Source organism: Perca fluviatilis, chromosome 20 (genome assembly GCF_010015445.1).
Source record: "Perca fluviatilis chromosome 20, GENO_Pfluv_1.0, whole genome shotgun sequence".
NCBI classification, from domain to species: domain Eukaryota; kingdom Metazoa; phylum Chordata; class Actinopteri; order Perciformes; family Percidae; genus Perca; species Perca fluviatilis.
Genome location: NC_053131.1, coordinates 6,893,673 through 6,917,821, shown reverse-complemented (window position 1 = coordinate 6,917,821; position 24,149 = coordinate 6,893,673). Strand labels below are relative to the sequence as shown.

Below are 24,149 nucleotides of genomic sequence, written 5' to 3'. Positions count from 1 at the left end.
TTACACCTTTTGACAGACAATGTGTATCCAACCTCTTGAGAGAGTTAACTGAAACGCACCACTTCTTCTGGAAGCTCTGAAGAAATTCTTTCTCTTTTCAGACAGGCATGTTCTGGGGTAAAGTTTTAAAGAACTCCCTCTTATCTCATACCTATTGCTCCAAAACTGAAAGATAGGCTCAACGGTTGCATCATATATTCCATGTACAAGCTTATAAACCTGAATCGTATCCTTTATACAAGAGTCTGTAAACTTAATTTTCTCTATCTTTCTTCATATGAAATATGTTTCATTACTGGGATTAATTTGGTAGCTCTTCTCTGGACCTTTTCAATCGTTTCTATGTATTTTAATTTATATTGACACCAGACTGAGCTAGCAAATTCAAGATGGGATCTTACCAAGATGGGATGAAGTTTTTACAGACTCTTCCACCTTCCGCCTGTCTGTGTTTGTGACTGCAGGAGGACATGAAGTCTTCCCTGGAGAGAATCATTGAACTTGAAAATGAGGACGTTTGGAAGGACAGAAGGACCCCCGAGAAGGAGGAGGACTTCCTCAACTCTCCGTTTCACATGGACATCTGGACGGTACGGCACAAGGATATGTTTTATTCAGTTTTCATGTCAAAATGAAACCTCTTCTGAAAATGTTTTTTAAATATCATAGGCATGCTTAAGTGTATTGTCAATCTCAGCAAACTTGTATGCTAAAAGGAAGTGTTTTACCACCAAAACCGTCAATCACAAAAATACCTAAAACACATAGCAGATATCGTCTCATATCGGAAGAAGGTCATACTAACCCGAACCCATTTAAGCATAGAAAAATATACCACTATATCTTCTTTTTTTAAAGATCATTTTTGGGGGCATTTCGGCCTTTAATGGATAGGACAGATAGATATGAAAGGGGAAGAGAGAGGGGGAAAATATGCAGGAAATCAGAATCAGAATCAGAAAAACCTTTATTGCCAAGTACGTTTTTCACACATACAAGGAATTTGTTTTGGTGTTGTAGCTGCATGTCACACATTCTCTAAATAAAGAAGGTTAAAAAAATCAAGTATTAGAATATAAACAATATAATTATAAATATATATACACAGTATGTATTAAAAATAAAACTAGAAAGGGCAGTACAGCAGAGTAAGTGCAGTGGCCTGTAGAGCCAGAGGTGGGGTGTGGAGAGAGTCAGGGTGGGTTCCGGGCCTTGTGGATAAGGCTAGTGGCGGATGGGAAAAAACTGTTCTTGTGGCATGAGGTTTTGGTCCTGATGGACCTCAGCCTCCTGCCAGAGGGGAGTGGCTCAAAGAGTTTGTGGCCGGGTTGGGAGGGATCAGCCACAATCTTTCCAACACACTTCCTGGTGGCGTAAAGGTCCTGGAGTGGTGGCAGATTGCAGCCAAGCACCTTCTCTGCAGACCGAATGACACGCTGCAGTCTGCCCTTGTCCTTGGTAGTGGCAGCAGCGTACCAGATGGGGATGGAGGATGTGAGAATGGACTCGATGATGGCAGTGTAGAAGTCCACCCTCATTGTCTTTGGCAGGTTGAATTTCTTCAGCTTCAGGAAGTACATTCTCTGTTGTGCTTTCTTGGTGTTCAGGTCCCACTTGAGATTCTGGGAGATGATGGTTCCCAGGAAGTGGAAAGACTCAATTGTGGCGTCACAGAGGGTGATGGGGCAGGTGGGGCTGTGTTCTTCCTGAAGTCCACAACCGTCTTTAGAGCATTGAACACTAGGTTGTTTTGATTGCACCAGGTCACCAGGTGGTCAGCCTCCCACCTGTAGGCGGACTCGTCACCATCAGAGATGAGTCCATGAGGGAGGTGTCATCTGCGAATTTCAGAAGCTTGACGCACTGGTGACTGGAGGTGCAGCTGTTAGTTTACAGGGAGAAGAGCAGAGGAGAAATAATGCAGCACTGGGGGGATCCAGTGCTGATGGTCTGTGAGTCGGAGACGTGTTTCCCCAGCTTCACGTGCTGCTTCCTGTCAGACAGGAAGTCGGTTATCCACCTGCAGGTGGAGTCAGGCACACATAGCTGGGAGAGCTTCTCCTGAAGCAGAGCCGGGATGATGGTGTTAAAGGCAGAGCTGAAATCCACAAACAGGATCCTGGCGTAGGTTCCTGCGGAGTGGAGGGCCAGGTTGACTGCATCGTCTACAGACCTATTGGCTCTGTAGGCAAACTGCAGGGGGTCCAGGAGAGGCTCGGTGATGTCTTTGAGGTGTGAAAGCACAAGGCGCTCAAAGGACTTCATAACCACAGAGGTCAGGGCAACGGGTCTGAAGTCGTTCTTGGGAATAGGGATGATAGTAGAGGACTTGAAGCAGGCTGGCACGTGACATGTCTTCAGTGAGGTGTTAAAAATGTCTGTGAACACTGGAGACAGCTGGTCAGCGCAGTGCTTCAGGCTGGACGGGGAGACAGCATCCGGTCCAGCATCTTTCTGGGGGTTCTGTCTCCTGAAGAGTTTGTTGGCGTCTCTCTCATGGATGGAAAGAGTCGTCACTGAGGTGTGTGGTGGTGGAAGGTGGGACCTTTAAGGTGGTCTGTGGTGGTCTGCTGAGGTGGGGGGAGGTGGAGGTGATGCACTGTAGCTGGAGCTGTTGGGAGGTGTTGTGGGGGATGATTACAGGACTGTCCCTTTGTCTTTCAAAGCGGCTGTAGAACTTGTTCCGGTCGTTGGCTAGGTGTGCTTTAGGCTTGTAGTTTGGTGATCTGCCTGAGTCCTTTCCAGACTTGGCTTGGCAGTTGGCTGAGAACTGGTTTTGGAGTTTCTCAGAGTACCGCCGTTTAGCCTCTTTCACCGACTTGCTAAACTTGTACTTCGCCTCTTTAAATCTGTCTTTGTCCCCACTCCTGAAGGCCTCTTCCTTATCCAACCTTAACTTTCTGAGTTTGGCTGTGAACCAGAGTTTGTCATTGTTGTAACTCACCCTGGTGCATGATGGAACACAGCAATCCTCACAGAAGCTGATGTATGACGTCACAGCCTCTGTGTACTCATCCAGACTGTTGGTAGCAGTCGTGAACACATCCCAGTCAGTAGAGTCTGGAGATCCTCCACAGCCTCACTGGTCCACTTCCTTGATGTCCTCACTACAGGTTTGCTGACTACAGGTGGTCAGAGTGTCCCAGTGCAGCACGGGGGACGGCGTGATAAGCGTCCCTGACTGTGGTGTAACAGTGATCCAGAATGTTCTCCTCTCTGGTCGGGCATTTAATATGCTGTCTGTATTTAAGGAATACGTGAGTGAGGTTCCCCTTGTTAAAGTCACCAAGGACAATAACTAGGGAGTCCGGGTTGGTCCGTTCCACACACAAACATGCGCTGTGCGACCAGAGGCCTGTACTATGAATCAAGATCAACACGCCCTGGATCTCTTTCAGTTATCCAGCTTCACCTAACCCTTTAAAACCGCGGTCTCTCATAACCTGTGTCACGACGGTGGTTATCAACTAGTTCAGTCAACTCAGGGTTTCCCAATCCAGTGGCGCGCGCGTTCACATAAAAGAGGCGGTGTTTGCGCACCTCAACCAATCGCAAACATCTACCAGAGCCACATATTTTAAACAAGAAAAAAAGTTTGTTTTAAACAAACTATAATTCTACATAAATATGAAGAACACAAACACGGTTTTACAGGCAAAATGCAGGAAGGAAAGCTGGCAAAAAAGACGATGCTGTTTTACGTAAATCACAACGCTTATCCTATCAATATCACTTCCAGTGGTGTAGTCTACGTCAGTGGTTCCCAACCTGGGGGGGCGGCAAAGATCACAGGGGTTTGAGGTTGAGGTAAAAAAATATATTTGCACATGTTAAACAAATTTTGATAATACACTAGAATATATAATGTATACAAAAGTCTGTATGAAAACTATATATTTTGTTGTATCCTCGTCTTTCCTGCCGCCACGGCATCACTATTTTATGAATGAAACATGATGGAGAAACGTAACAGTGCTGATAACTCCTCTGTATCAAAGAAGAAAGTAAGGCTCTATCTCGAGAGTTACCTCAACTTCGGTTTCGGGGGGGGGGGGAAGGCTCAGCTTTTCTTAGACATGGGTAGGGGGGCCATCAAGGAAAAAAGGTTGGGAACCACTGGTCTACGTGATAGTAAGCTCCAGGATTTCTATATAGGCTACCCACTTAAAAATGCACAATGACAGGTAACAACATAGGCTACTTTCCTTTATATTTTTTATAAATTTTGAATCGTCATCTATGCTTTTTTCTTAACATCTATAGGCTGAATAAAGGTATTTTTACCGTAAATTGGTGCATTAAAGTGTATCGGAATGCTCCTGGGGGAGGACACCCAGGCCCCCCCACTATGATATGCCCCCCTCCTCCCCCAAAGGCAGATTCTGGCTAATATACAGTAGGCTACAGTACACCCACTATAATAGCCTACATTAGACTACACTGGTCACTTCCCCATCAGTCAGGCACAAGATCTGACTATAATTACACTTTTGCTTTCCATGAACTGTCGTTGCTTTAGCCTTTTATTTCAGTTGAAACCCTGGCAGTGGTAAGCGATCGAGAAAGAAAATAAAAAAATATCAAAACATAATTCTAACCGATGTGCGTAACACCGGTTGCTTTAACACCGGTTGATCTCTAATCGCCAATTTAACCTGCTCCCGACTAGGTTAGGTGTTGGCCTGTGGCGGGATGTAAACACTACCAGAATGAATGAAGCAAACTCACGGGGTGAATAAAAAGGCTTACAGTTTAGGATGAAAGATTCCAGGTCAGGAGAACAGTGCTGCTGGGTCACTGTCACGTCGTTGCACCAACCACTGTTGATGTAGAAGCAGATTCCTCCACCTTTAGTTTTGCCGGAGAGTTCGTTGTCTCTGTCTGCTCTGTAGAGTTGTACACACCTCTATATATGTGCGCCTGCTCTACCAACTGAGCTAACCCGGACACTTTCAACTTTTTTTGAATGATTCAAAACAAATAAAGGAATTGTTTACATATTAATAAATGTAATATTTGCTTCAAAGTATGTGGCTCGATAGACTCGAGTTTATGTTTTTGTCTAGTTTTGTGTGATTTTGTTTGTTTTCTGTGTTCAATTTTATTCAATTAATTAATTGTGTTGTTTTTGTGTTTTCATTACTGTTTGTTTTTCTTTTGTACTTTTGTCTCTTAAAAAAACAATGGAAATATCCAAAAGTCTAAATGACAGTAGTGGAATTTTCTCCCCTCATCCATCCATGATGGGACGCAGTTATTTCACCATGTGGGGGCAGCAGAGAGCTTCATATTAACTTCTGTCTTATTCTGTATATGTATCCTTATTATACAGTGTGCTGGTATGTTTTCTCTCTGCAGAAAGTGAAGGGGAATGCTATAAACTCTCGACGGATTGATGCTCAGCTGGAACAGGAAGTGATCTCCTCCTGCCTCCAAGCATTGAAAGAGTTCCCCAAGAGGTACGATGGTAAAGATGGAGGTACAAGTGTGAACCCAAAGAAGGTAAAGTCCGCACAACAAATTAATGCGCCGGGAAAAAAATACTTTAATAGTGCAAATAAGGCACACAACGTTTCGGCCCACAATTTGGCCTTCCTCTGGTGTATTTTTATTTTAATTGTAACTATTTTTCATCTTTGACACTTCAGTTGTCTGTAGTGCAGCAGTGACACCAGTGTTTTTGGCATCTTTTCTTTTAGTTTTTATTATTCTTTTTTTCTTTTCAAACTAAAATCAGACAGAGCAGCAATAGTTTGCATGTTATACAGGCAACTTATCAGGCAATTCCAAAGAACCAATCAGACAAACGAAGATGCAAGCAACAATGCTAAAAAAGACATATGACAATTAGAAAGAAAGAAAGAAAGAAAGAATATACCAATATACATACATATACGTGTGTGAATCTTCACTGGTCTCACGATTCAATTCAATTACGATGACCCTGTCAACGATTCGATTCGATATTACGATGCATCATCTCCGCAATATTATTATATATCGCTACACATGGTTTCCATCAACAAATTTAAGCAAATTTAAGCAGTCAGATATATGAACTCCCCTTTTTATTGGATCTGCTCTTAAAAAAGACAGTCCTGAATGTAGTGGAGTCTGAACACAGAAGACGGCAAAAAGTTAAAAACAAAAAAAGCACAAGTGACATCAGTAGGCAATAATCGATTATGGTCTGGCATCGATGCAGAATCGTCTAGGTCCGCACCGCGATGCATTGACACAATGATTAATTTCAACACCCCTAATACATATACACATATATAAATGAATAAAATGACAATGACATAAATTAGGGAGAGAGAATTGTTTTTATTTTTATAGAAAAACAAATAAGGGGTTTCTATGCTGTAGAAAGTGGTGAAAACTACCTGTTTCATTGAGAAACAACACTTTGATTTGTTAACTATATGGTCTGTTTTCTTTAGGACATGGCTGCTACCATATTAAAGTATACTCATAGAGACTCTACATCCATGAAGATTACTCTTTCAAGTTTAGCTATTTTCAACATCGCATCCGTCCAATCTTGAATGTGTGGGACACTGCTTTCTCTCCCTTTACAAAAAAAACAGTGTTTGGCAACAGCAAAGGCTACAGACATCCACTTATTATGTTGTTGATTAGGCAATCTTGATAGAACCCTTATTATACGGAGGACAGGGTCAGGTTGAATACATTTTTTTGTAACATCACAAATTTTGCGGAAAACTTCAGCCCAAAAAATTGGAACAGTAACACTTTCCCATAACATAAGTGACCATGTGATGTGATAAAAACCGATAAGGGTCATGGGTGACTGCAATCAAACACACCAGAGGAAGGCCAAATTGTGGGCCGAAAAGTTGTGTGCTTTATTTGCACTATTAAAGTATTTTTCTGGAGCATTAAGCTGTTGTGTGGACTTTACCTTCTTTGAACATTTACTTTTTTTTGTCCACCATTAACTACATGGATGTGCATTGTTTTTGAACAAGTGTGAAGCCACCCTATAATAAAACAAACCAAAAACACGGTACTGTGCAATAACTAGTCTGTTGAGCAATGTGAGAATATTTCATCCGCCTGATTTATGACTAATACTGTTTTTAACGGTTTACTGTGATACAGTTTATCCTTCAAAAAAGCATCTGAAGATCAATGTGTACATCCACACCTACATCGGTCTTTGTCTTAAAAACACAGAAAGATTGCACATCTTGTATCTTTGCAGCAGCAAATGTGGCAGGAAATGAAGTAAACAGAAACATAAAGATACTGTAGAAATAGAAACTCTATAAAACACCAGAAACGGCAAGGTAATGAAAAAGAGCTGTTAAGTAAAGTCGTGGAAGAAGCCCTGCATTCCTATCTATGGATAAGTACAAAAGTATTAGCATCAAAATATACCTAAAGTATCAAAAGTAAAAGTACTCAGTATGCAGAATGTCCCATTTCAGATTGTAACAGTATATTATTAGATTTTAATTATTGAAGCATTCATGTGTTCGTCCCTTTAATGTTGCAGCTCGTAAAGGTGGAGCTCATTTTAATAACTTTATACACTGCTGGTTCGTAGCATGAACCAGCTCAAAGTTCAAACAAAAAGGGAGAACCCACATAATTAAGGATTACATTGAAACCAATGTATTTACCCCATTTAAAGCAATACTTGAAGAAACGTGTATTTCAGCAGTATCAGTGGTATAGTGAGTGCATGGGTGTAGGGTGTGGAAAACAACGCTAACAAAACTCAAAGGACAACAAAACTTAAAAAAACGCACAAAAAAAACGTGCTGGCTGTGAGGACAGAGAGAGCAACAACCAGCAGGCCAATCAGGAGGCGTGCCACACCTCCACCACTCAGGCTGCATCTCACTTCCCTTAAATTGCATCCCTGGCTCTGCCACTTGCTTCCCTTCCTCGCATCTAAGTCTGTCCCACCCAAGTCTTTCCCAGGAAGCATGGGAGAGCCGGAAGTTATAGGAGGAGAGAGGAAACGAGGGAAATGTGTTTTTAAAGAGATGAAACGTCCTTTCCTCTGAAGCGTCTGTTTGAGCCGAGTTAGCTCTCAGCTGCACGGCTTCCAGAAAGGCTGCTCTCGGAGATCGCTCGAGGAGCGAGGAGCTATCAAATAAGGGAAGTGAGATTCAGCCCGGGATTGCCTTGTGAAAACAAACAGGGAAAATACCCACGAGCCTCTCACGTCACATTAGTTTAATCTCTAATATTACAGCAGCATTTTTTTTGTATTTTGTTTTAATAATCAAAATCTGCTATGAAATTTAAGCTGTCAAATCTAAATGCAGTGGTGTAAAAAGAATATCTGCTTCCAAAATGCATTGGAATAGAAGTATCAAGCAGCATAAGAGTGGAAATACTCGTTAGTTACATTCCACCGCTGGCTGCCGACTCTCTCAGCATATCAAGTACAAAGTCAAAGTGAGAAATATGGAGAATTGATTACATGTATGGATTTATTGTTACAGATGTAATTAAATACAAACTACAAAACGTGTTGTTGTGTTTATATACACAATATATATATGTATATATATGTATATGTATATGTATATATGTATATGTGTATATATGTATATATATATACACATATATATATATATATATATATATATATATATATATAGGTGTAGTGATAGCGCAGTGCATATGACACATGCCTTTGGTGTGGGAGGTCAGGGTTCAATTCCCACTGTGATACATCAACCAATGAGTCCCTGAGCTTAACTTAACTTAACCCATAGTTGCTCCAAGGGTGTGATGCCTCTGACATATGTAACAATTGTTATGTAAGTCGCTTTGTATAAAATCGTCAGCTAAATGACATGTAATGATATATATATAAATATATAAAACACTATGTGTTCTTGTTATTTTGTCCACCCCCTGAAGGCTTGTCCTGTCCACCTGTCTCTCGTCTCTCCTTTTGGCAGATTCGAGGCGGAGTTCAGCCGTCACTGCAGCGCTCTCAGACCGAAGCCTCTTTGGACCGAGTACCACATCACATACATCAACAGCTTCTCTGCTTTACAGTAAGGCACATGACTTCCTGAAATTACCCATGAGGCACTGCGATGAACTAGCATGCCCTGACAAAACCAAAACTGGGGCAGCACGCCCCCAGGGGAGAATCTGTCACCAGATTCATTCAGTGAGGACTTCCTGTTTTAGAAGGACAGAAGCACAGCTGTTTAAATGTAAAGAGAATTTAGGGAGTACAATCTGAAGTGCAGCTGGTTTAGAAGCATGCTAAACTACCAGATTCAAAGAATATACTGCTTTTAAATTTTGGTTTCCATGTCTTTAAACTAATGATTTTAACCATTTTATAATTAACGATTGTATTATTGTTTCTGTATCCTCATAAACAAACTCTAATGCAGAAAACAAGCAGTTAAAAGCACACAGATTCGGGAAGACTGTGGTTCAGGTTCTGAGAGTTAGAAACGCATGCAGAGGATCTGTGGATGATTCATCTCTGAACTATTTTAGGCTTTTCTGGGATATTCCCAGATGAGATTCAAGCATGAGTCTTTTCTTAGAGCGACAGACCACGTTCTGTTGATAGGCTCCGAGTTGTTTAGGACACTGTCTCTTTAACGTGCAAAGCAGAGGCTCAGTGTGGGTGCCAAGGGAAAATATGCCAGTCTTGGAGAGAGTGCTGCGCCACGTGATTTCGGGGAATAAGGGCTGCGAGTGAGAAACTCTGCTGTGTTAAGTGGGGGGAAAGAGAAAGCACTAAGAACCTCTAAACCGCCCCCGCTGCTTTTTTCACTCACGACAGAAGCAGATGTGGCTTTGCTGCGGGTTGTTTAAGGAAATTCATGCAAGTCGAGAACACATATGAATATCGTGTTCATATCTGCAGCCTTGGCTGCATGTCTCTGAGGTGATCTAATAACCTCTCCCTCCTCTGGGCCTTAGTCCTGTAGTCCATGACATTTACAAAAAAAAAAAACACTCCTGAATTAAAGGGAAATATGCTGGACCTCTAAAATGTTGCATTGGTTCTAACGTACATTAACACACTTATTTTAATGAGTTTGTATATCACATATATTTAATTAATTTAATGACTTAAGATACCGTGAACTGCAACTTCCCCCGGTTCAAATTTGTTTTGGCATCCATTTGAAGAAATTTCCCCGGTGTCCGGTGGTTCCCAACCTAGGGGTCGGGCCCTTCCAATGGGTCACCTCAGATAAATCTGAGTTGTCGTGAGATGATTAATGGGAAGAGGATAGAAGACAATACAACCCACAGGAGTGTTTTTGAAACCTGTGCATATCCCTGAAATAGTCGCAGTTTGGTACGGTTTGAAAAAGATGGCGGTTTGGGTTACTATCAGACATTACTTCACTTGGCGAAGGTTATGCACATGGCGCTGAACGTGATGTAGCTCTGTTTTTTTCTTTTCTTTTCATTTTTTGGGCATTTTAGGCCTTTATTTGACAGGACAGCTGAAGACATGAAAGGGGAGAGAGAGGGGGGAATGACATGCAGCAAAGGGCCGCAGGTCGGAGTCGAACCCTGGGCGCGCTGCTTCGAGGAGTAACCCTCTATATATGGGCACAGCCAACTGAGCTATCTGGGCGCCCAATGTTTCTTTTCAAACGGGACTCAAACCTCACTGTAGCAGGGGGGAAGTCCTATGTTGTTTGACCCATCCACTACCCCAACCTGGCTCCTTACCAGGATATTTGGCACGTATACTTCCTCACCTTACTTCCAGCTTTGCTCCCGTCATGATTACAACTGCCACTAGAGGGCGCCGTCACTATAAACTTAAATATAGGTCGTAATTGCTGCCTGAGTAGTCTATAGCCACGATGTTCCACTTTCGGGATCGTTGAGGTGCCGCCGAAAATTCCGCCGGATATCCATTACCTTCCTCTTTCTTTGTGTTGGCGTTCTAACTTCCGGTGGATTTCTGAGGACTATGGTTACCTGCTCCTCAGATCTCTGCAGGGTAAATCCAGACAACTAGCTAGACTATCTGTCCAATCAGTTTTCTGTTGCACGACTAGAACAACTTTAAACGTACACATGTTCCACCAAAAGAAGTTCCTTCCAAAGGCTATTTTGCAGAGGCATTGTTGCTCCGTCTGGTGCTTAGCCAGACCCTCCTCCGCACCAGGAAAGTCTGGCAATGCAAGACTACTGCTTGAACAAACAACCTCTGTGAGTTTTTTTAGGAAGAGAACAGTCTCAAAGTACAATATTTCAGAGTGAAATCTCTAATAGAGTTAAAGTAGAGTGGAGTAACACGGAAATACTGCATTGCATTACAAGTGTAACTGGACTAACAGTAAGGCAGATATACTGTACTTCACCAGAGCAGTTTTTGTTCTCACTGAAATATCAGTCAGTGATGCTGTTTGTCCTCCTGCAGGCAGCACATGGACGGGTACCAGGACACCTGTCCCAGAGAGGTGGAAGGCTTCAGGAAAGAGGCCAAGTGGCTGATTATCAGGCTCATCCAGGTGCTGGAGGACCAGTACAAAGATGAAGTCAAGGTACAATCACACTGCAGTTATTTGCGGTGAAAGCCCAGTTCTGTTTCTTTCATTGATTGATTTCCTCACTCTGAGAGCAGTCAGATTCTGTTGTGGTTTCTAAAAGGAGAAATGAAAGAAGGGAGGCTCCTTTCCCAAACCTCTACTCACACACAATGCAGAGATGCTTCAAGCATTCAAGCAGGTCACTTCCTATAAATGATCACAAGAGTGCATGGATGTGAAAACAGGATGTACGAATTGTAAAATACCTAATCTAAGATGTCCAATCTAAAAGACAACAGGTCATTTGTGACTTACTAAAAGACCAGAAGGAAATGTTTAGTCTTTGTGAACAGTGAAAACACCTTGAACTGCAAAATTTCCCTTACACGTGCTTTCCTGTTGAACTTTGTTTTTCATTCAGAACACAAGACAACAACACAGACATTGTTTTTGTGATTGTTAGCCGCCAAAATCATGATCAAAATTCTATAAATTGCACGGCCCTACATCACACTACTTCCACTTGTATTTCTGAGCAGCAACAGTCATTATTCACTCAACCAAGATGTCATTTTATGTGTTTGAACAATAGCTCTTTAGCAGCTAAATGCTCAACTCTGTTCACCAGCTAGTCCCTAACTGTGTCTATCTGCTGTTCGCAGCTAAGCAGGTAGAGTACATTATTTTCTTTACAGTTTTTACACTGAAAGCGGCTGCCTGCTGCGGCCTAAAACGACACTATGAACACACCTCCCTGTAAGACCAGCGTGCCCAATAGGCGCAGGTGCATTTGCTATAAACTGAAATTGACAAGTGCGTCGGTCTTAAACTAGCAAAGACACTTGCGTCGGGCTTTGCGCTGGGTGCAAGGGCCCTAAAACTCATTTCTTTCCTCCACTTTGAACCTGCTTTCCAGCTGTACCTGAGGAGAATGATGACGAGGAAGTGGCTAACCAATGACGAAGACTTTAAGCAGCTTTACAGTCGGACAGAGCTGCTTTCTGAACACTGCGCTCTGATGAGGCCTCCACATGTCCAGGTAAGGGGGGGTGGGAGGGAGGAGATGGGCTGGAAGAAGGCATCAGGGGAATGTCCAGCATTTCCCGACCACTTTATTATCTTAACGTACCAGGGCTACATGTTGACTTACAGGAAAGACTCCCACCTCTTCATAATGATTATCGCTTCCCTGCCAACGTGCCGGGTATGATATAATAAAGTTCCCAGTAAGGGCTTTTACTGGCATATGTCCTATCTTGATTAGAAAACCCCCATGTACATGTAACCGGGAACCAACGCGCCTAAACATTGTTATAATTGCTTTAATGAGGAAAACAGATGCAGAATATCAGCTAAAAAAATCAATATTTTTTACACTTATTTATTATCTCTTTGGCGTTCAGGAGAGGAAATCCTTATTTGCTTTTTTATTGACCCTCTTGGAAGTTCCAAGTGAGCTAATTTAGGCACCATTGTTTTCGGCCGGATGCTGCGACAGCAGAGTGGTGAAGCGAGAAGGAATATAATCCCAAACGCTGGCACCAATGAATAGGTGGAAGTGGAGGTGTCGATGATCCGATGGCGGCTGGTCGTGTGATCGACAACCACACTTACATTTCCCCGTTTTCCTGTGTGCCTTTTCCTGTTATTCTGCCACATCACTCCGTCTGGGTGTGTTTTTGTTTCTCCGGTGACAGGAGTTGGCGAGCCGACTGCACTACCACGTGGTGAGGGAGTACGTCGGCCAGCTGATGATGAATAACTACTCGTGCAAGAACCGGAAACACGAGAAGGCGGCGAGCAAGATCCGTGTGCAGTGGGGAAGACTCCGAAATCTGTTTGAGAACATGGTAGTAAACTCTTTAACTTCCCTAGCAACAGCATCTCTTCTTGTTACCTGGTGATAGTAAGATATTCAAGTCATGTTCAAGAAAAAGAGGTTCATGTCTTGATAATACTCCAGCACTCAGTCATTTTTTATTATTTTTTTTTTTTATTTACCCTTAATTTCACCAGGAATAAGACTAAAATTCTCTTTTTCATGAGTTTCCTGGCCAAAACTGGCAGCAGCACACTTAACACGGTTTTCAGACATGAAACAAAAATAAAATCTAGACAGAAGAACAGATTATGAGAAATCAAAAACATTTGAAACACTCAAATCACATCTACAGCCAGATGTGCTGTCATTTAGTCATTTAGAATTGCTCTAAACGCGTGCAATGAAACCAGCTCCCGAAGTGTACCCGAGCAGCATACTTAAACGGCCTTTTCCCCAGTTCTGTACGGACTTTAAGGACAGTTAGAAGGAAAAACTCCTGGGAGGGAAGACAGTAACTTTCCCTACTTGTATGAAGGATGTAGATCCGTAGATAAAAAGAAGCTTTCCGAGAACAGCCTTATAAAAAAGCATATGCCAGTGGTTAAGTCTGCGGGTAATCAGAATGAGTTTTTAATGGCTAAGTAAGTGCAAACATACAGGGAATTTGACTCCGGCTTTTTGTTGCTCTCAAAGTATGTATACATAATTTGACATACAGCTAAAAACAAGGACATGAACATAAACATTTGACTACTATGTACAAATATATACACATAGAGATTCATACACATATGTACATTCACGCATGTAAACAAACAGCTCTATGAGGATCGTCAACAGTAAGACAATAGGGCAATAAAAAAGTGCAAATGTGCTGGAATAAATAAAGAATTATTAATATAACAGGTTGCTTACCAACAGTGTATATGCAGTGTATATTTGAGAGATATTTTAAATTTAAATTATGTGTTTAAACATAAGAGGGTTAAATATATAATTCATTTGAAAGGTGGATGATTGTAATTGGCATAAGAAACAAAGCATAAGCATCACCGAATCCTAATTTGTTTTAGGTTGCTCGGGTGAAAATCACAATTCAACTCATATTTGTAAATGTTTTTGGGGGGTTTTCTCCGGCAGAATTCGACTCACGAGTGGCTCTACGCCGTAGGAGACGACCTGAGCAACATCATCATACAGAAAAACAAGGCAGACATAAAGAGCCATCTGCAGCCTTTGGTGGAGCATTACCCTGACTTCAGGTAAGCATTTCTAACTCGCTCAATCCTTCTGTAGGAATAAACCTGGCTCACCAGCACAATTCACAGCAGAAAGCCTAAAAAATCCAAGTGCAGTCTTTCCATTGGGTCCATACAGTTACTGTATCCTATTAAACCAGGCAGATGCCATTTGGGTTAAGCCTTGCTTTAGCTTCGAATTATCGGTGAGGTATTTTTTGTACATGTAGTGGCTGAAACTGTGGTCGTCACTGAGTTTCTTCTGACCTTCTGTTCATTATAGAACTGCACAAAGTAATGCAGCCTTTCTCTCTTTTTGTCAACATTGTTGAACACGCAGCCATTTTGTCTGAGTAAACTTTATTGGAATTGTCACTGGACAAAATGTAAAATAGCATCACGTCAAATTAATCTGCAAATAACTATCAACTATAGCGGCAAATACATGTAGTAAAAAGTAGGTATATTTGAGATGTAGTGAAGTGGAAGTGTAATATACCACAAAATGGAAATACTCAAGTAAAGCACAGGGACCTCAAAATGTACTGTACTTAAGTACATTTACTAAGTTACATTCCCCCTCTGGTTAAAACACAAAACAAATCATACATGTTTATCTCAGGGCATGATCTCTCAGATGGTATAAAATGATATAAACCTTCATTAAGGCTTTGTTAATAAAAATGTGACAAAATTAAGACAAATTAAAGTGAAGATGTGAGGGTGAGTGGACATGATATTACCACTGTGAGAGGAAACATAGGATTTGGGCTAATTGTAACTGTAGTTTAAACATATTAATGATGAACATCCAGTAGCTTCAGGAGTAGTCTATATCCACGACGTTCCCCTTTTTCGGGACTGTTCAGAGGCCGCCGGAAATTCTGGATGTCCGTCCCCTTCCTCTTTCTTTGTGACGGCGTTCTAACCTCCGGTGGCTTTCTGAGGACTATGGTTACCTGCTCCTCAGATCTCTGCAGGGTAAATCCAGACAGCTAGCTAGACTATCTGTCCAATCAGAGTTTTCTGTTGCACGACTAAAACAACTTTTGATCGTACACGTTCCACCAAAACAAGTTCCTTCCCGAGGCTATTTCGCAGAGGCACCGTTGCTCCGTCCGGCGCTTAGCATGACGATTGTGATTGGTTTAAAGAAATGCCAATAAACCAGAGCACATTTTTCCGGAAATACCATCCCGGAATACCGCGTGGACTCGCCAGACCCTCCTCCGCAGCGCTGTGGAGGAAGGTCTGGCAATGCGAGACTACTTCAGGAGAGACCTCGGATTTAACCGGGCGTGAGCGTGATGCTGAGCAGCCAGGCTTACCAGACTAACGTCAGCTTTTACCGTCACAGCAGAAGGTTGTTTTGACCCAGCGGTTTGTGTGCTCAGCTCAGAGCACGCCAAGGTCATGCAGGTTGAAGACAGGGGTTTTTTCCTGTCACACTACCAGTCAGTTTCCTATAAATCAGGCAGGTTTGTTAAAGTGAAGCACGCATGGAGGTTACTAGAGGGCTGCGTGTAACCTCTGTGTTGAAAAGGGTGTTATGTTCCCACAAAAAGCACAGAGTGATGAAATTTAACAAACATCCTGATTTTAACTTCTATTTGAAATGCTTGAAAAGCGCCAAAGTTTCCCCTTCATGTAATTGAGGAAGTATTCGACCAAGGTTCTTCTATTATGCATGGAGGATATGGAGAGGTCAACAGTTTATAGCTGTGCAGAAATCCCCCCATTTCTTTTATTTTTTTAATATTTTTTGGGGCTTTTATGGCCTTTATTGACAGGACAGCTTAAAGACAGAAACGGGGAGACAACATGCAGCAAAGGACCATAAGTTGGATTCAAACCCATGGCTGCTGCCAAGGACTCAGCCTGCATGGGGCGCACACTCTACTTGGTGAGCTAGAGGTTGTCCCGAATCCCTCCATTTAAACCTGAAACATGCCCAAATAGACTCAAAATAGACAGAAGAATGAGGAAGTGGTGATAAAATAAGAGGGGAAATGGCAAATGAAATGAAGCGGAAAGTACATTCACTTACAAATTAACCAAAAAACAGAGAGGAAAGACAATTTGGCTGCCTTCAGTTTTCCCATTAAACCCCTGCTGTCACGAGGAAGCTCCAGTCTAAACACAGACAGACACAACACCTACAAGGTTTCCCTACACTACACAAAGGAAACGTCATGGTCTGACAGATGGAAAAGGACGCGGCCTCAGTGCTAAAACTTTAACCCTTGTGTTGTCCTTCGGGTCCCAGTGACCCGAAGGACAACACAAGGATTATGTACTTCCGTTTACTTTGTTGAGAATTGCTCTCTAAACAAGGGTTAATACAGCACCTTAGTTCTTGTTTGTACAGCATTTTGGTCAGCTTAAACTGTTTAAATGTGTTCTAGAAATAAACTTTACTTACTTACTTTACAAGAAACAGGGTTTAGAGAGCAATTCTCAACAAAGTAAAGGGAAGTACATCATCCTTGTGTTGTCCTTCGGGTCACTGGGACCCGAAGGACCACACAAGGGTTAACCCCAATAAACTAGAAAGTTCACATGGAATACTGTACAGTATTAACACTGAGACGATTCTGACATCTGCTCTGATAGCATCAGCTGAGTGGCAGTTCACCAAACTGCAAACATGTGAATGGATGAGTCAACCAAACAGGCAAATAAACCAAACAGAAATGTTGAAGTTGACCTGAGATCTCTGAGATTCATTCAGATGTTTCTTCATTGTTGGGATTGTTGACTTTAAAGATATTTCATTATTTGTAATGATGAAACATAAATGCTCTTATTAAAAAAAATAAGGTAAGTAAGGAAGACCTGGCCCAACATGGGGAAAAAGACAGCCACTTCCCAGATAAGATCTCAGTTTGAAAGACAACAAGCTCCACTCAGATCATGTTTCCTCCTTCAGAATCTCTCTGAGAAACTCTGAAAAGTCTTCAACAGTGGTGAAGAAACAAAGTCTTCCCACCAGTTTCCTGCTCTGAAGGAAACATCTCAACTCTTCATTGTGGGAAGTGAGACCAAACTCTTTAGAAACACATTTCTTAAGTCAACAACTAAAGATGATTCTCTGAAAGTTATGTCTTTTTTTTTTTTTTTTGTTGGAGACGAGCACTTCTACTCCTGGTCAACTCCTGACACTCACTAAGACACTCCTCCTACACTCAGTAACAGATTCATTTATTTCCTTGTCAGAACATATTACAAGTAAACAAATGAATGCATTAAAATCTTTTCATTGCCTACCGAAATTACCACATCATAACAAGTAACATTTTCTGAACGTTTATGGTATAGTGTATGGTTCACTAAAATAAATAAATATACTTTATCTCTGATGATGCTGTGAGTGTAGGAGGAGTGTCTTAGTGAGTGTCAGGAGTTGACCAGGAGTAGAAGTGCTCGTCTCCACACATAAGACCCTGAGAAACATCCAGAACAAATCAAGACTATACTTTCAGGGATCATTTCTTTAGTTGTTGACTTGAGAAATGTGTTTCTAAAGAGTTTGATCTCGCTGACCACGATGAAGAGTTGAGATGTTTCCTTCAGAGCAGGAAACTCGTGGGAAGACTCTGTTTCTTCTCCACTGTTGAAGACTGTTCAGAGTTTCTCAGAGAGACTCTGAAGGAGGAAACATGAACTGAGTGGAGCTTATCGTGCAGCTGTGAAAACAATAATTAAAATATGCCACATTACAGTATGTGTTGCAATAGAATTTTGGCTAAGTATTCAGACTTTTAGTTAATATTTTGTGATTAGACATGTTCACTTTTCTGCACCTTAAAACAACCCATTGTGTGCAGATGTTAGAGAATGTTTGCTGTTATTTTACATAGTAAGGTACAATTTTAAACAGTGCTTGTTGCTTTAATGGGACAGAGAACAAAAGGTTAAGTTCAGTGGAACTTTAGCTACAGTTATCACAAAGACAGAGAAGACACACCGTGAAATTATTAAGAACGTCAGCGACTGCATTCCGAGGAGTAAAGATTACGTATGTACGTTGGAGAGACGGATGCATTTACACCTTTTCAACACCGTCTCAAAGCTGTTCTTTGAGAAATAGGATTTCAATCTGTCTTGAAGGCTTTTAATTCTTTTAAGGTTATTATTGGGGCATTTTTAGGCCTTTATTGACAGGACAGCTAAAGAAATGAAAGGGGAGAGAGAGGGGGGATGACATGCAGCAAAGGGCCCGCTGCGTCAAGGAGTAAACCCTCCTCCTATACATGGGTGCACGCTCTACCAACTTAGCTATCCGGGCGCCCTGAATGCTTCTTTAAGTTAAACTTTACAACTCCTCCTACACTCAGTGACAAATTGGGTAAAATGGTACTGATCAATAAAATCACTGAATGCGTTGTGTTTCCCTCTTCTCCCCCTGCAGCAGGAAGCACCTGGTTGCTGTCCTGTACTTCAGAGGTCTACTGAGAGGCCGCGAACACCAGCTCATCCTCCAGCGGCTCATGGAGCTCAAAAAGAAACTGGGCAGCGGCGACAAGAACCGAGTTTTATTCAGTGACATGCAGGTCACCGTCAACACAGACTGCTTGTCCAACCTGCCTTTCTCCTGCCTCAGCTCCCTGCTGCCCGACAACTAGTGCAGCGTGGAGGACCAGTCGCTGAGTGGAGGAAAACCAAAAGCTCCAGAGGTGGACTTGTGACAGAAAAAGTTACAGTTTTTTAAGCTGGTTGACACAAATGAAGGTCCTTGCTCTCAAACACAGCCATCTAAACTCAAACAAACTGCAGCTTTTGCACAGAATTAGGTATACTCCATGTTTCTCAGGCGAACACTTCACAATCTACCCATCACTACATCGTTGACAGTAGATTTACATATAATTCAACCTTGCACACAATTCACAGACTTATATATGATTTGCTGGATGATAACTTTCAAATGTATAACTTATTCTGAACACACATAGCTGGTCTTCTGTGTGACATCATCATCTCTCTCGCTCTCTTTCACTCGCTGTCTGTAAGCTGCTCACATTGTTCGCCTTCTTCTAAAATGTTAGGAACACTTAAAAACCAGAAAAACACAAGACATTATACAAATATATGTATCAAATAGACCAGCGGGTGTTTCCAACGCGGGACATTTGTTTGCAATGTTTTGTGTTTGACAAAATGCAGCGTGAACCAACCGCTAACCCAACCAACCTTCCGTTCCACTATGCCACCATGGGACCTTATTTTGGAAAAAATATGTACGGCTGTAAACAGTGAGGCACAAATCTTTTTTTGTTGATCCTGTATGTACTGTGCCATGAATTGCACAATGCACGTATGGTGTTCGTCAATTTGAAAGATAATTTAGCTAGTCAAGAAAGTCACAATTTGTGTTAAACTGTGACTTTCTTGACTTTCTTCTTGTCAGAGATGTAGAGATTTGCGTTGGAAAGTTTTGAGCTAAACACATCGTTTTGGTCTTTTCATGGGATTTCGCGACAGAAAAATATATTCACACCAGCCGTAGCCTTTCAATGAAGTTTAAATAAAGTAAAAATGAATCTCATAACACATGGCCACTGTTTTTACACTAAAAGCCTCCTCTCACACACTGACAAATGTAGAAATTCCACATGTTACTACTTACAAAGCATATTAAATGGGACGCATGTGTCTGTAATGTGTTACTCACATTACAGTAAGTGTTTCCAGCATTGTGAGCAACTGCAGGATGGTTTTCTGGGTGGAAAACTTTTCACCAACTAATCCAGATAACATTCACTCACAAAGGTTGTGTAAGCTGAATGAATGTGAAGCTCAAACAAATAAAACCCAGGTTTAAACAACTTCGACAATTATACAGTACTGCTGTTGTCTTTTTTTGACGGCTGTGTTGGACCTTGGTTTGAGTTTATCGTGTCAGAGCAACTGCTAAAAACTGAAGGAAACTCTTTGCATGTGAATGTGTCGTGTGCTGTAACCTGCTGTAGCAGATGGTACCAGACTGTGTGCGGGACATCTATCACGCATGAGCACTCCAAATTGTCTTCATATGGCTTTAATCTAGGGTTGCACGATATTGACCAAATGTGATATTGCGATATTCATTATGAATATCGCAATATCAATATTAATTTCGATATTCTTTTAAACATATGTAAAATTTTAAGGGAAAACGCATCAAAATAGATTCATAACAAATAAAACAAGTTTTCTTACAACACAAGGTTTATTTCAACTGACGGTCATATTGGACTGGTCCAACATGAATACATAAATAAGGACCATGTCTAAAGAACAGGACATGTTCTACTGGTGGTACAGCATAAAAACAATAAATCAAGAGCATGTCTACAGAACAGGACATATTACAAACAATAAAAGTAAACATAAAAAAATATTGCAGACTTATCGCAACACTTTCAATATAATATTGCGCAACGTGATATCGCGCTAACAATATCCAGTCGCTATATCGTGCACCCCTACCTTAATATGAGGAGTTGCTGTAGTGAAATATGTTCTTCTATTGTCTAAACTTAATGTGATTTTTCTTTGCACATTTTACCTATTCATTTAATCATAAATCTGTTGTCTTGTGTTTGTAAATAGTTTATGTAAGTATGATTGTCATCAACTGGGAGACGGGTGAAGAGTTGAGTTTCTCAGGATCAGGGTTTTTAAACTGTTTGTGACCTGTGACGCCTGTTTAGGTACCGTGGTTCTTATGGATTTAAATATGTAATGCTTCTGTTAGATTTTCCCATCAGTGTAAAAGAAGGCCAAATGGATTAGAGAGAAAATATAACCTAGAACCTATTTAATCTTTTTTTGTTGTTTTTAATAAAACACATGAAACACATTTAGCCTCATGAATCTCCCACGACTCCATCTGCAGGTTTAGAAACCCAGATAGACAGCAGGAAGCGTTTCAACCCTCATAAGTAACATTAACAACTTGTCATTTTTGATGTCAATGGTCAAATGTAAAATCTTGAAATGTTGGCCATCTGTGGATTCACTTTAAATATATTGTCATAAACTTAAAAACCCAAGTCTTTGATATCCACTCATTCACTTCTTCTCCTTTTTTAAGATTATTTTGGGGCATTTTCACCTTTTCACTGGAAAAGTGAAGAAGCAGACACTCGTAGTCATCTTATCTCACGTACCACAAGGCTACCATACTCCTGTTAGATACCTTCAAGGATAACATATCAAACAATATCTTTAAAAAAATAAATAAATAAAAGAGCCAAAACTGTCACAAATGTTGAAAAGTTGGAAGACTAGTTTGAAATCGGTGGGGAGAAAGTGTTGCAACATATTTAAGCCCTGTGATAAAAAAAAGTGTTGATAATAAATTGGTACGGACGTTGTGTAATAATGGACAAAAGCAGAGTGTGTTTGGCTGTAGGACTGCAACTCACAAAGCTCAGATATCAGTTTGTTAGTCAAAAGTAGATCAAACAGAGTGGCCTTTGGTAAGGTTGGGAAAATGTAGCTTCAAGTCGATGGAAAAGATGTAAACGTTAGAAAACTGTCCAGGTTCAACTTTAGGAAAGAAAAGGAACAATGGCATTCTGTTAATAAATAATCACACGGGGCAACTTTAACTTCTCCATTTCAGTTAAAGGGTTACATGACATGAAAAACATTTGACATTTAATCTTTAACTTGCACTGCAGAGGTTGAATCAGTCAGAATAACTGCAAGCCCCTGTAAAGACCCAGGTGTTTTCATTTCTGCCAGATAAGAGATCTGCTAGAGCATGCACACACTGCTCCTTCCCTCTCTTGTTAGTTTTGTTACACTTGTTAAAGCAGGACAACTTTAACAATTCTTATTAGATCTCAGAGTTGAAGGATTACAAGTTAATTCCCAGTTATGCCCAACTTCAACCTGAGCAGATATCAATTAATCAGCCATAATGTGAGGAGCTTAGTTTAAAGTCTTGTTCTTTAAACAATAGACACAGTCCACTTGGACCACGTCTTCCAACAGTGGAGAAGTAGAAAAGACTTTTAGAGAGAAGAGACCTCATTTCCTCTGAAGCTTCCTCGTGAAGTGTCAGCTGTATGATCGGAGGTGGCATTGTTTAGCTGCATGGCTTCCGGAAAGCAAAATTACAACTCCCACTATGGCCACGCCAAGACCCATTGGCGTGGTCAATTGGTTGGGGTTAGGCATTTGACCTTGAGTGGTTAAGGTTAGGATAGCCGATTGGTCACGGAATAGAACTTGAACAAATCAGGTTACGTAACCTTGCGTAAGCATGGACACCTGGCCAATAGTAGTTATTGAAGGGCGGGTCTTGGCATGGCCACAGTGGGGAAAAAAAAATATTGCTTTCAGGAAGGCTGCTCTGGTGCATCCTCGCTCCTCGGGGTAGAAATAAGGGCTTTGAGACGGCCTTCATGAAGAAGGGCCAGAACATCTTCCGGTTCCATGGAGGAGTGAGGAGCTATTGAAAGAGGGACGTGAGATGCACCTATGGTCAAAAGACTGGCTTCTTCAAAGCCCAATGCACACCCATGATGCACCTGCACAGGTGTCTTTACTTATGTGGCCTGATTAGACATGAGTGTCTGGGTTGTAACAGTCTGAGTGGACTGATAGCTGTAAAAACAGAACTGTTGCTCCAAAATAATATCTGAAATTGAGTGTGATGTTGGACACTGCTGAGTGTGACTATCCCACACTGGAATGCACAACACTGTAAAAGTACTTAGTCACAGCTGCAAAATTATCAGAACAATGTAGTAAAGTGAAGGATGCAGCAAAAACTCAAAAACAAAAAAGTAAATGTGTAGAAAGTCATGAGACCTCCATTCAACAAGCTCCACTCAGATCATGTTTCCTCCTTCAGAGTCTCTATGAGAAACTCTGAACAGTCTTCAACAGTGGAGAAGAAACAAAGTCTTCCCACCAGTTTCCTGCTCTGAAAGAAACATCTCAACTCTTCATCGTGGGCAGTGAGACCAAACTCTTTAGAAACACATTTCTCAAGTCAACAACTAAAGAAATGATCCCTGAAAGTATAGTCTTGGTTTGTTCTGGATGTTTGTCAGGGTCTTATGTGTGGAGACGAGCACTTCTACTCCTGGTCAACTCCTGACACTCACCAAGACAACAGATTTGCTCCACTGCTGCAGGACACTGGACATAACCTGGATTACGTCTCATCGTCACACAGCAGGGTAAGGACTGAGAGCAATTCTAAAAGTAAAAAGCTACAGGGAAAGCTAACGACTGGGCCCCAAACTCTGATTGTGGGTGACTCTGCTGTGAAAGATATAAAAAGCAGTAAAAACTCCAAAATACTCTGTTTTCCCAAAGACATGGTCTCTGATTTGGCCCAAAGAATCCAGGATATCATAGCAGCACACCCAACTGCGAAGAACATTATACTGCATATAGGGTCAAATGATGTTGTAAAGCAAGAGTCTGAAGTGCTGAATCGTGACTTTATGAATCTGCTGAACGCAGTCAACTCCCTAAACGCAAAGGTGTTTATCAGTGGCCCTATACCGCCAGTCAGAGGAGGAGCAGAGAGATTCGGCAGACTGTTGGCACTGAACAGATGGCTTT

General features: G+C 41.5%; 1 protein-coding gene and 3 non-coding genes across 4 annotated transcripts in view; 2 read left to right on the top strand and 2 right to left on the bottom strand.

The window, feature by feature from the left end:
- The window catches only part of exoc3l4 (exocyst complex component 3-like 4), a 39,142-nt gene extending 18,726 nt beyond the window's left edge, over positions 1 to 20,416 (top strand). The window contains exons 7-14 of the mRNA XM_039785401.1: positions 465 to 590; positions 5,359 to 5,459; positions 8,949 to 9,047; positions 11,408 to 11,531; positions 12,433 to 12,555; positions 13,214 to 13,366; positions 14,479 to 14,600; positions 18,988 to 20,416. Of these exons, the coding sequence (XP_039641335.1) occupies positions 465 to 590; positions 5,359 to 5,459; positions 8,949 to 9,047; positions 11,408 to 11,531; positions 12,433 to 12,555; positions 13,214 to 13,366; positions 14,479 to 14,600; positions 18,988 to 19,201 (1,062 nt within the window). The 3' untranslated portion in view covers positions 19,202 to 20,416. The remainder of the gene's footprint in view (positions 1 to 464; positions 591 to 5,358; positions 5,460 to 8,948; positions 9,048 to 11,407; positions 11,532 to 12,432; positions 12,556 to 13,213; positions 13,367 to 14,478; positions 14,601 to 18,987) is intronic.
- LOC120550068 lies at positions 17,478 to 17,683 on the bottom strand. The gene has a single exon (XR_005637554.1). It is a non-coding gene; the product is annotated as a small nucleolar RNA U3 (small nucleolar RNA).
- LOC120550051 lies at positions 18,043 to 18,249 on the top strand. The gene has a single exon (XR_005637538.1). It is a non-coding gene; the product is annotated as a small nucleolar RNA U3 (small nucleolar RNA).
- A 2,983-nt stretch (positions 20,417 to 23,399) lies between the features above and the next one.
- LOC120550044 lies at positions 23,400 to 23,606 on the bottom strand. Its single transcript, XR_005637532.1, has one exon. It is a non-coding gene; the product is annotated as a small nucleolar RNA U3 (small nucleolar RNA).
- Between the last annotated feature and the right edge of the window lie 543 nt (positions 23,607 to 24,149).